Here is a 13,250-nt window from a genome sequence, read left to right as displayed (position 1 = left end):
ATTTATGCCTTTAGTTACGCTTTTCTTTCTCTTTGTCTGGACTAAGCTACCCATCTTCCTCATTAAAAAAAAATTGTGGGATACTCGTTGTGAATTATGCCGGGGGGTGAATAGACGAGACGACGATGACGATGTCGCGACGACGCCTGCTCATGCGTCAATCGATTCGCGACTTTCACCAAAGGAAGAATCCTTCGGCGCATTCCTTTCGCGTTTTTATTAATCGCGAAAAATTCGTCTGTCATATTCATTGATTTCGGTTTTTGCAAAATTGTAAAACAAAATCCCTCTGTCCATCTAGATATATAAATAAAATTATCTGCTTAGAAATTAGAACATTAAGATTTTTAAAATAGATTTTTAAAATAGATTTAAAGTTTAAAATTATCTTTATATTATATATCGATTAGTTATATTAAATATCGTTCTTTTCAATTTATCCGTTTGATGACATTGTTTCAAATATGGTTTGTTTACAAGCTGATTAAATACGTATTCCACACAGCTATCTAATTTGTGTTCAGAACAATCAATTTTCGTCTTTTACATACGAACTCTAATAATAATAATAATCTTGCAAATTATCTATCAAATACATTTTCATTCTTTTTTTTTTATATAATTTATATAATGATTTAATATGAATACTATGAATATCTCATTGTGTGAATTTAAATATTGCTTAAAGACAGTTTTTTTTATAAATTGTGTTAATAATTAAACAAAGCATAATGAATCATACGTTAATGATATTATAATATTCATTATTTAAATTCGAAAATCTAAAAATATCAGATTACTTGAAATTACTATTATGCATCTATTTATAAGTTATATCAATCTAATTATATAAATTATCTTCTTCATATTATTTTATTGCAAATTCTTTTTCACGTTTATTTGCCTCTATTCAAAATTTATTCTAGTATAATGAACAGATAAGTTATATAAATATATATATGAATATATATCGCATTAATTTGGAATAAGGAAAAAAATAATGTAAATAATATTTTTTCGTAGATTAACTAGTGCTTTATCTTAATGTATATCTTTTCTCAATTTCAATCGTTTTTTAATGTGCGTCAACATAATACATCGGATTTGATAGAATTGCTGCTTGTGGTTTTTGCTATTTAATTTTAAAATAGATTTAAAGTTTAAAATTATCTTTATATTATATATCGATTAGTTATATTAAATATCGTTCTTTTCAATTTATTCGTTTGACATTGTTTCAAATATGGTTTGTTTACAAGCTGATTAAATACGTATTCCACACAGCTATCTAATTTGTGTTCAGAAGAATCGATTTTCGTTAAATGTAAAAAATATTATTTACATTATTTTTTTCATGTAAGTGTTATGTTATGATATCTTTTTTCAATTTTTTAAAGAGAGTGTTGAAAGATATAAAAATCCTAAAAAATGTAATAAAGAAAATTGTGTATGATTCAACATATTTATAAAATCTTTTCCACAAGATTTTAAATATATTTTTGTTTGTTTACATATTTTATTACAAACAGAAAAATATACTTAATTACAAACAGAAAAAAAACAGAAATGTTGTACAATGAAAATCGCGAAAATAATTTTTATCTTATAATATTGCAATTCTTACGATTATATAACATATATTTTATTACAAACAGAAAAATATACTTAATTACAAACAGAAAAAAAAACAGAAATGTTGTACAATGAAAATCGCGAAAATAATTTTTATCTTATAATATTGCAATTCTTACGATTATATAACATATATTTATTCTCCTTCCTACTTTTTTCGTAGGTTATCATGTCCAAAATCAGAGAAAATATTGAAGAATATTTTGAATCAAAAGAAATGTTGGACCAAGTAGCAAAACAGTTGGTGAATGGTGGAAATATACATGCCGCGGCAAAGCGGAACGGAATTATATATTCACATCTTAAACAAAAAGTCAATATTATAAAAACATTATTAAGAGATTTTAGATTAGAATGTGCGGTCGATAGGGCGGTAAAAAATGTTTTGTGTGAAAAACAAACTATAACTGAAGCCGCAATACATTATAAAATTGATCCCAAACTTTTAAGTAAACAAATTAATCAGCACAAAATACTTGGAAGAAAAACGTACGTATATGCCAAACTTATAAGTGTTAATACAAAAATTTTCACGTATGACGAGGAGCTACTGTTACTCAAACGCTTGTCTGAAGCAACGAAAGAATCTTTCACTTGTACTTGTCAAATTTGTGCAATGATATTGCTGCTAAATTTAGCTTATAAATTTGTCCAAAAAAAAAGAATGCAATATCCTGCAGTATGGGATGACTATAAACGAGCAGATGTAAAATGGTTGATAAATTTTGAAATGATACACGGCGCTAAACTTTCAATACTGTTCGATAATTCAAAACAATGTAATCAAAAAAAAGAATAAAAAGAAAAATAATTTCAATCTTTAATCAGTAGACAATAATCTTGGTTATTATTTGATAAAAAAAAACATTCTTGAAATATCAAAATAAAATTTGCATGAAAGATATTTTTATCTATTACGAATTTTCAATTAATTGAATTGGTGTAAAGCAGACATTAAACATTTTAGAAGCGTCTACTGTTTTTGAAAACAGCACATTAATAAATCTATAGAGTATAGACTGATCAGAAGCACATAATCCTTAAAGCATAAACATTTATAGAACCCTCCAATTCTATAAATACCTAGTACGTAAATTTATTTAAAATCAATTAATTGGTAATTCATAATATTTTAATGTTTTCAGTGAAAAAAAATTGTTAGAGAATAAGAAAAAGAGGAAAGATAAGAGATTTCTACCAGATATAATGAATTAAATCTTAAAATATAATATAAATTAACATTTTTGCAACCATTTCGTTCGTTAATATAAACAAAAAAACACTCTTTTCCTTGAAAGCATAATCATTTCTAATCAGCGTTATAAAAAATTTCTAAAATGTAATATTAATATTGATAGTAGACATAATCATTTATAATTCATATGAAATAAGAGTATAAGATATGTATCCTGTATAGGATAGAACGAATAGAAGTATAAATAAATGTGTAAGTGTAGTGATATAGAGATGAATTTCACATGATATGATATTTAATTATTATTTTTAAAATTATAAATAGAAGACGTAAAAATAGGAATTTATATATTTGTTTTAATATATTTATACCTATTTGAAAATCTTTTATTGACTGTGTTTCTCGAATTATTATGATTGTATGATTGAAATATGTAACGTAATAAAAATATTATAAAATTGCTTAAAAAAATAAATTATATAATTATTATTCGTATTATTCTTTCACGTTGTATATTATACATATTAATCTTGAAAATTATATACATATGTGTATATATATGTATATATATGTATATATATAATCTTTTAAAATTTTTTAATAATTTAATGGCACAACATAATGGCAAAAATGCAAATAATTCTTTTTAAATATAATTACTTAAATATAATTTCATCAATTTTTCTAAAAATTACATGTTTGAATTATATATACATGAATATAAATACATATATTCTGTGAATAATATATTTTATGCACATTTTATACATTAACATAATATATTTTTTATTATTTATTTTATTCAATATTATTAAATAAATAAAATCTGTGAATTTTTTTATAAAGCAATATTTTATATTAAATTAATTCATTAAATAGATTGCTGGGAGCTTAATAAATTGTTTAAAAAGAAGATTAATTCATAATTATTTAATAAATTATTGGTCTAAGTTTTATATAAACTTGTACAAATGAAAAGAAGATTATAATCTTTTCGAATTGTATATAGGGAAAATATGTGCCATCTAGAAACTAATTTTAAGGAATGTAAGATATGTTTTTCTAACACTAGTGGGAGCCTTAAGCTTGGTCGCTTGGTGACATTGTTTCAGTTGTTGTCTGTTTACGACTAAGTACGTGTCGCTGAGAAATCGTTATCCCGAAATTTGTTTTGATGAATCTATTTTGTAAGTACCTTTTATGTTAATTTTTCTTTGATTTTTAAAATGTACATGAATCATGAAAATATTTCCAAAAGTGTAAAAATTTCACTAATTAATTTATCATTTCTTGTGAATTATGTGATATCTGCTGCACATGTTTTTACATGTTAATACTCGATTTCTCTATGCACTTACACGTTGCACGTGCATTCCATTCAAGTTACTAGCAATTGTCTCTTAGAGCACTAAGCAGTCGCTCCGAAGATGATCATTTAGTAACTAAGAGTTACTAGACACTAGTATTGATACATTCCAACTAAATTCGATATACGAACGATTTCTGTCCAAAAATTTTTTTCTGATTATTCATTTTTTAATATTTATATTTAGATACTCTCTCGATTGGAAGAAATAGTAATTATAAATGTTTTCATCAATCATAACATTAAAAACCACATTACATATGCGAGAATTATATATAATTTTTATTTATCTACTTAAAATTCGTGATATGAATCTAACAATAAGAAAACATTGTTTTTAAATATCAATTTTAACCTTTGATTAATATTATATATATTTTTCTCCTATTATTAATCTTTTTAAAATCTTTTATACAAATATTTAAATAATAATAAATCAAAATTTTATTAACTTTATGTAGATCTAAAAGATTATTTTAAAATAATTAAATAATTAATTTTGTGAATTAAAATTTTTTATATAGACGTATATATATTTTAAAATAAAATAATATTTAATTATTTTAAAATAATCTTTTAGATCTACATAAAGTTAATAAAATTTTGATTTCTTAATAATTGAATAATTATAAACAAAAAAATGAATATTATAACATATAAGAGAATAAATCTTATTTATTTATATGTTATAATTCTTTATTATTCTTATATGTTATATTCTCTTATTATATTTTCATTTTAAAATATTGTAATCTTTTAGTCTACAATATAATACACTTTCAATCTCATATCTGTACTTCTCAATCAATACATATTTCAATACATATTTCTATTTTCTTTCCGTAGGTCATAATGTCTAAAATCAGAGAATATATTATGTATTATCTTGAATTAAAGAAGAAGCTTGATATAGCAGCGGCACGTGTTGTAAATGAAAAAAGAAATTTAGAAAACACCGCAACGGATTATGGACTTCCACAAAAATTTCTTAAACAAAAGGTCGACATCTTGAGAAGATTAAACAACTATTTTGAGGAAACTCTTTTATACGACAATGCAATAAGAAGTGTTATGTATAATTACAAAACTCTGTTAGAAGCAGCAACGTATTACAATCTTAACCCCGAAGATATTAAAAAAGAAATTAATCAATACAACATATTACTAAAAAATAATAAAACCAAAGGACCGTACGAATATGACAAACCCTTAGACAAAGAGAGAATTTTTACATTTAAAGAGGAGCTCTCGTTAATGGATGATTTGCGTCAATGGAAATACAAAAATCAATCATTGTGTACTTGCCTCATTTGTGCGATGGTACAACTAGTAAGTCTAGCTTACCAGTCTGCTCGAGAGAAAAATAAAAAATATCTTCCAGAGTGGGATATGTATCAGCAGGCGGATCGGGATTGGCTGGTAATTTTCGAAATGACGCACAGCAGTAGACTTTCACAATTATATCAATACGACACCGTACAAGAATTATACGAAACATGTATGAATAAACAATTAGACGAAACATATAAGAATAAACAACCTTCGTCATTAGTATTATCGGATGAGAAAAATATATTCAAGGCACTAAGTAGTACCCACTCAATATCGAATCCATCCTCGCGTAAGAGAAAACATAATATTCCTAAGAAAATTAATCAACTCAATCTTGATGAAACGACCACACAAACGTCTCGGACAGCAACATCTACCATTTCACAAAATGACACTTTAACAGATCGTGACAAAATAGCAAGTGGTAATATTTTGCAAAAAGAAAATTCCGATTCATCGCAAGCTTATAATCAGAACACCAGCGAATTAAGAAACTTAAATGCTCTTATGGAACAGAAATCAGAAGTAATGTCTGAAAATCAGACAGCATCTGCCAGTTTTGCAACTAATCAATTTCAGAATGGCTTGTCTTCAAATCAATTTCAATTACTTGATTCCACAAATAAATATCAAGACATTTTAACAGATCGTGACAAAATAGCAAGTGATAATATTTTGCAAAAAGAAAATTCCGATTCATCGCAAGCTTATAATCAGAACACCAGCGAATTAAGAAACTTAAATGCTCTTATGGAACAGAAATCAGAAGTAATGTCTGAAAACCAGACAGCATCTGCCAGTTTTGCAACTAATCAATTTCAGAATGGCTTGTCTTCAAATCAATTTCAATTACTTGATTCCACAAATAAATATCAGGATACTTTAACAGATCATGACAAAATAGCAAGTGGTAATATTTTGCAAAAAGATGATTCCGATTCATCGCAAGCTTATAATCAGAACACCAGCGAATTAAGAAACTTAAATGCTCTTATGGAACAGAAATCAGATGTAATGTCTGAAAACCAGATAGCATCTGCCAGTTTTGCAACTAATCAATTTCAGAATGGCTTGTCTTCAAATCAATTTCAATTACCTGATTCCACAAATAAATATCAGGATACTTTAACAGATCATGACAAAATAGCAAGTGGTAATATTTTGCAAAAAGATAATTTCGATTCATCGCAAGCTTATAATCAGAACACCAACGAATTAGAAAACTTAAATGCTCATATAAAACAGAAGTTAAAAATAATGTTTACAGAACAGACATTTGCCAGTCTTGCAACTAATGAATTTCAGAATGACTTGGCTTCAAAGCAAAATCTCAATTACTTGATTCCACAAGTAAATATCGAGAAATCAATTAATGACATTTCGAAAAAAAAAATTCAATCTATCGCAAACATGCAATTATCAAAAGAAGAGTAAATTGTTTCAAAAAGACTTTTGAAATGATAGTCAAAAATAATTTTTAAAAAACTAATATCTGCTAATTTTATATGTACACAGTAAAAAATTTTGTGTTAAATTTAACATATTTCTCATGTCCCAATTTATCCACTCTAATTTTAATGTTAATTTAACAGAAAGCAAATATGAAATGATAAATAAATAACACAAGTAATATGTTTAAAAATTAACAAAAAATTGTAACTTTATCTGGAAATAAAGTTTATGTTAAATTAACATATTTGTCATGTTAAATTTAATTAAAAGAAAATGTTATTCTTACATTTTTATGATAAATAACAGAAAAGATATGTCGATCTAACATATGAAAACTGTTATAGAGAGAAAAATAACACAACTTGTCTGTTTATTTTAACATATAACATATTTTATCAAAAATCCGTGCATTTACATATTAATTGTGTTGTTTGAACTCTTAGAAATGGTATTAACTCAACGCAGCAATGTCAAAATAACGCAATGATAATATGTTATATTAATATAAGAGTATGTTAAATATTTAACACAAAAATTTTTACACGAGGAAATTTTAACAGAAATACAAAATGTTTTTTACCGTGTATTAATGTTCATAATGCTGTTTGAACTGTTTAATAAATGATCGAGATAGCAAATAATTTCAATATTTCGCAAAAAGAAGATTTTATCGCGAGCTTGCAACATTGTTGAATCATTCTTTAAGAAAACATGTCCATAAAAATGATTAGCGAATATATGAACTTACATATAAGATTACAGGAAAATTATTTTTGTACGAGGAAAAATGCTTAAAGAAGAGATAATATTTCGATTTTTTGGACCAATCTATTTAAATCCTTTTGGAAAGGAACAATAGAAGAGAAGGGAACTAAGATATTATTATTTAAAAATTACAAATTCTTGTTGTAATTCTTATAAATATTATCTGTAAATGTATTTCATAACCAGCAAAAATTCCAGAAAATGTGTGCGTTGAAAAATGTAATAATCCTAAATATTATTATACAATATTGTAGAAATTTACAGACTATAAACAATATATATAAATACATATAATAACAAATATATATATATATATAATATATATATAATTTATATATATATATATATATATATATATATATAATATATATATATATATAATTTATATATATATACATATTATATATATATATATATATATATATATATATATGTATATAAATGTTTAGCTGTGTTTATTTCTTAGATTCGAAATGCTACTTTTAAAATTAATTTGAAAAAAAGTTTATTGTATTGCATATGTATTGTTTTTTATTTATTAATGTTTAAAATAATTAAAAAAGTGTCACAAACTATCTTTACATAGATATTTATAAATGGAATATATATAATGAATACTTTCTTATTTTGTTATTATATATATATATATTATATATATATATATATTTGTTATTATATGTATTTATATATATTGTTTGTAGTCTGTAAATTTCTACAATATTGTATAATAATATTTAGGATTATTACATTTTTCAACGCACACATTTTCTTGAATTTTTGCTATGTTGCTGGTTTATTGTATATATATATATATATATATATATATATATATATATATATATAATAACAAAATAAGAAAGTATTCATTATATATATTCCATTTATAAATATCTATGTAAAGATAGTTTGTGGCACTTTTTTAATTATTTTAAACATTAATAAATAAAAAACATTACATATGCAATACAATAAACTTTTTTTCAAATTAATTTTAAAAATAGCATTTCGAATCTAAGAAATAAACACAGCTAAACATTTCTTATACTTTATAACTCTTAATCCCTTTCTGTATAACTGAAAAGATTCTTTGAAATTGCATATAATTATCAACATTATAAAATATTGAATAATACTTAAATTGTATAACATAAGTAAATAAATGATTTATATTTCCATATATATGATATTATTAAATCATAGTCTTTTAATTGCAATTCTTGTGACATTTAAATAGATTTTTACGATTAATTAATTTTTAAGATTAATAATTTTAATCAGATGTGAGAAAAAATTTACTTTTATTAAATGCGTATGTAAGTTTAAAAATGTGAATCTATTAGCCTTGATTTCAATAAATCTATAAAATGTTTAATATAATTAATGTAAATTTTAAATAAAATTTCTTTATATTAATTGAAATATATATGTCTATTAAATTTAATTAATATATATTTATATTAATAATATATATATATATATATATCGCTTGTTCAAATTAAATATCGGTATTTCCTTCGGTTATATTTAAAATAAAAATAGATAGTATTAACTATAAGATTTTTATTTTGAGAGTATTGTTATATCAAAAAAATTTTTATAATCTTTATAAGAAAAATATTCGAAATACTAAAATTCAGTATAAATTCAGTAGCCAATGAAGATACAAAGTATGTTTTCTTTAAACGTGCAGGAAAAACACGTACCACCTAGGAAAACATATTGATAAAATTCTTCTCTGTGCTTTGTTTACAATCTAAGTACGTGCTCTGTACTGTTTAATAGGTAATTATAAAAATTCGAATTTAGAAACTATAAATACCGTTTGATATCTAATAAATATTTTTCTGTAATAATTATCTTCTAATTATCTTTAAAGTATTTTAACTAAAACATACTGTTCAAACATACTGAAATTATGTATATAATATTAAATATTATTCAGTATTTACAAAATTTTGTTTTAAAACATCTTTAATCGTTTATTTTAAGTATATCTTTGAACGTTTATAAATGCATGAACAAAGAGTAAGACAAACATATCTATATCTAACATATATATATTGCCCAATATATATTCTTTACCTACTATGATATGCTTTCATAATTTCTTCCTTTCGCAGATTATCACAATGATTGCAATTAGAAAAAGAATTAAAAGGCATATGGAATCAAGAAAGAAGCTCGATGCAGCAATGCATCTTGTTCTCAATTCTACTAAAAGTATATATGCCGCGGCAATGCTTAGCGGAATTAAACATACCATTCTTCAACGAAAAATCAACATCATAAATAAAATGATAGCTTATTTCAAAGAGAAATCCGCATATGAAAATGCAGTAGATATGATTCTAAACAAAACACGAATTATTATCAATTATGAAGAGTACAAATTTGATCTCCCAAGACTAAATGAAGAAATTGATCAATACAAAAAATTCGGGACAGGACCTTACGAATATGACAAACCTATAAATCTCAATACAGAAGTTTTCACATTTAATGACGAGATATCATTATTGTTAAGATTACGTTGGTGGAAAAAAAAGTCTCTCTCGTCTTGCGTTTGCCAAATTTGTGCAATGGAATATCTATTACGTCTAGCTTATCAATTCGCCCAAGAAAATAATAAATCATATCCCAAAGCGTGGGATAGATCTAAGCAAGTGGATGAAGAATGGTTGATTGATTTTGAAATGGCACATAGTAAGGAATTGTCAAGAATGTTTCCGCATGATGGCATATATAAAGAGTGTAAACGTGAAGAAGAGTCCTCGTTGTTTAATGAAAAATATGTTTTTGAGATGCCAAGTAATTTCAATGTTTGATATCCGACAAATATTAATTCATTAGAAATGTTTAACGTTAATACATAATATGTCTCAAAAAGGAAGATCTATCCTTCTTAAAAATGACTACAGAATGACTGAATCAATTAACTCATAAATTTACAATTAAAATTATATTTACGAATTGAAATAAAGTAGATAAATAAATCTAAAACAGTCACGAATTCTGCGAATGATTATAGAATAAAAGATTGTAAAATCTAACGACTTTTTTTGGATAAATATATTTATGATTAATATTTTGTTGTTTATGCTTTTCTTTTTTATAAATATAAATCATCATGCTAAACTCTGTTGCATTTTAACATTTTTCAGATAATATTTAAACACTGCGAAAAAAGATAAAATTATAATAAGTAAATAATTACACATGTACAATATAAAAAAAAAAGATAGGTAAAAAATAGGTTTCCAAATCACAAAATAGCAAATGATTTTTTAAATTACTTCATGTTTCTGTATATGTAAGAATAAGATATTTTCAATTTTTATTATTGATTATATACCATTGCATACTTCCATGCAATAATCGAAGAGCATTTGCTTGTTTCGTATTAACTGTTGATACATTCATAAAATTATGTACGTGCCATTATATGCAATTTTTATAAATTGTGTATTTTATCAAGATAATTCGTCAAACGTTATTATGTGGTAAACAATTCAAAACAAGTTAATGAAGAATATTGTTAAATAAATTAATGACTTAAAAAGAATTAAATAAAAGAATTAAATAAAAAATTGAAATAAAAAATTATTATCAAATATAAAATTGTATATAATTATTAAATATATAAAAATATAAGTTAAATATTTTTCTTTGTTGTATTAAAAAAATACACACACATACACACCCTAGGGAACATGTTATATTTTGGATACATGATTTTTTAAACTTGGCGGGAGCTTTACCTGCCTTTAGCTGCCATAAGGACAAGATATGGAAACTTTTATCGTTCTGTAAGAAAAGACAGATAACCAATCAATTTCTCTTACGGAAAATCGCTTGATTGGTTACTGCGTCTGTGTCACACGATTTCCACATCCTGCCTGTATAAGCTATAGTTTGGGAACACGTGGTAATCTTGTTCAATTTGCCCTCAGTCATCACATTCTTCGGTTATCTGATTCAGGAATTCATTTCCGAATTTATTTCGTAAGTATAATTTTACACTTATATACTTTTCTTTAAACCTTGAAAAAAATTTTTTTGTACAATAATTTAAATAAACTAAAATTTCTGTGCAATGTTGATTATTATTTAGTATATTTATGAACTTTGTTACAAGAGATATATATATCCTTCAGTATATATGAAGGACAAAAGATTTACACTTTACAATCTTGCAATATTATCTTTAATATATATTCTATTTGTGTTTTTCTTTCTAGATCATGGATAAATCTATAGATTTGCTCGAGGAAGAAAAGAAATTTCAAAATATAAAGACCATGGACATCATAAGAAATTATCTCCAATTAAAACATAAACTCAATGCGGCAGCAGATTTTATTTTAAAGGAACAGGAAGATATACATAAAATCGCAAAAATGTATAGTCTTGAATATTCAATTCTTCATAAAAAAATCAGCATCATGGAAAGTTTGGAAAAGTTTATAGATGATAAAATTAAATATGAAAAAGCAGTAGAAACTGTTATGAAAGGTGAAGCAGTTATATCGGATTCTGGAAAAAAGCATGGAGTTGACATACCTACTCTATGCAATGAAATAGGATGGTTTTATGAAACTAGAGATGAAAAATACGAATATGATAGATCATTAGATCCTACTCGAATTTTCACATTTAAGCAGGAAATGTTATTATTAAAATATTTAGAATTGTGGATAAAACAGAAAATACCATTTTGTAGTTGTGCATCTTGTGTGATGGAAGAATTGTTGAACATAGCTTATAAATTTGCTAAACAGAATAAAATAAAATATCCATCAATGTGGAATATTCAGAAGAGAGCATCTGCAACATGGCTAATAAATTATGAAATGACATACAGCCATATAATTTCGCAGTTATTTTCGCATAATGACTGTTTCAGAGCTCCAATACCAAAAATGAATCCTTCTTGTTATTGTTATATCTTAAAGCTGAGGAAGAAGGATAAAGAGATATGCAAAACGAAGAAGAAGCTTCTAAGTTATTACTAATAGTATTAGAGTATATAATCAATCAAAAGACTCACTTGTAATTTTCTGCTCAAAAATGTTCTGCATGTAAAAATTAATATTCATCATTTTCTGGAACTGACTGACAAGCCTATGGATTTATGGATGTGCTGACAAGAAGTGATACTTGAAGAAGAGAGCATCCATTGAATCTGTAAATTTCAAAACACTGTTTATGGACAATTGACATTTCGCTCAGATACAAAATCAATTTTATATATTTCATTAATTTACATATGTATATATATATATATATATATATATACTATATACATATATATATACTATATACATATATATATATATATATATATATAGATTTATATATACATATATTGGAGAATTGTATAAGTACTATATAAAAATATATATATATATATGTGTGTATAAATATATATATATAAATACTATATTATGTACTACATATATATATATATATATATATATATATATATATGTATGTATATGTATAATATAT

At 24.3% G+C, this 13,250-nt stretch overlaps 4 protein-coding genes across 4 annotated transcripts in view; 3 read left to right on the top strand and 1 right to left on the bottom strand.

The window, feature by feature from the left end:
• LOC105252543 overlaps nt 1-13,250 on the bottom strand; it is a 67,065-nt gene that overhangs the window by 53,676 nt on the left and 139 nt on the right. Inside the window, exon 2 of the mRNA XM_025406836.1 lies at nt 12,790-12,924. The gene's annotated coding sequence lies outside the window, so the exon portion shown is untranslated. The remainder of the gene's footprint in view (nt 1-12,789; nt 12,925-13,250) is intronic.
• Nucleotides 3,929-6,959, top strand: LOC105252556 (dentin sialophosphoprotein). The gene is made up of 2 exons (XM_025406831.1): nt 3,929-4,014; nt 5,040-6,959. The coding sequence occupies exon 2, from the start codon at nt 5,046-5,048 to the stop codon at nt 6,957-6,959; it is 1,914 nt and encodes a 637-aa protein (XP_025262616.1). The 5' UTR covers nt 3,929-4,014; nt 5,040-5,045.
• On the top strand, nt 9,484-10,665 carry LOC112637354. The gene is made up of 2 exons (XM_025406837.1): nt 9,484-9,524; nt 9,863-10,665. Exon 2 carries the CDS (start codon nt 9,872-9,874, stop codon nt 10,565-10,567), a length of 696 nt encoding a protein of 231 aa, XP_025262622.1. The 5' UTR covers nt 9,484-9,524; nt 9,863-9,871; the 3' UTR covers nt 10,568-10,665.
• LOC105252537 lies at nt 11,503-12,983 on the top strand. Its single transcript, XM_011259955.3, has 2 exons — nt 11,503-11,744; nt 11,981-12,983. Exon 2 carries the CDS (start codon nt 11,984-11,986, stop codon nt 12,752-12,754), a length of 771 nt encoding a protein of 256 aa, XP_011258257.1. The 5' UTR covers nt 11,503-11,744; nt 11,981-11,983; the 3' UTR covers nt 12,755-12,983.

This window comes from Camponotus floridanus, unplaced genomic scaffold (assembly GCF_003227725.1).
Source record: "Camponotus floridanus strain SB8 unplaced genomic scaffold, Cflo_v7.5 scaffold157, whole genome shotgun sequence".
Lineage (NCBI taxonomy): Eukaryota > Metazoa > Arthropoda > Insecta > Hymenoptera > Formicidae > Camponotus > Camponotus floridanus.
Note: the sequence above shows the minus strand (reverse complement) of the source record. Positions and strands in the feature narration are given on the sequence as shown.

What these genes read in the sequence shown, in the direction of transcription:
- LOC105252537 (XM_011259955.3), top strand. Translation starts at nt 11,984, where the DNA reads ATGGATAAATCTATAGATTTGCTCGAGGAAGAAAAGAAATTTCAAAAT.
- LOC112637354 (XM_025406837.1), top strand. Translation starts at nt 9,872, where the DNA reads ATGATTGCAATTAGAAAAAGAATTAAAAGGCATATGGAATCAAGAAAG.
- LOC105252556 (XM_025406831.1), top strand. Translation starts at nt 5,046, where the DNA reads ATGTCTAAAATCAGAGAATATATTATGTATTATCTTGAATTAAAGAAG.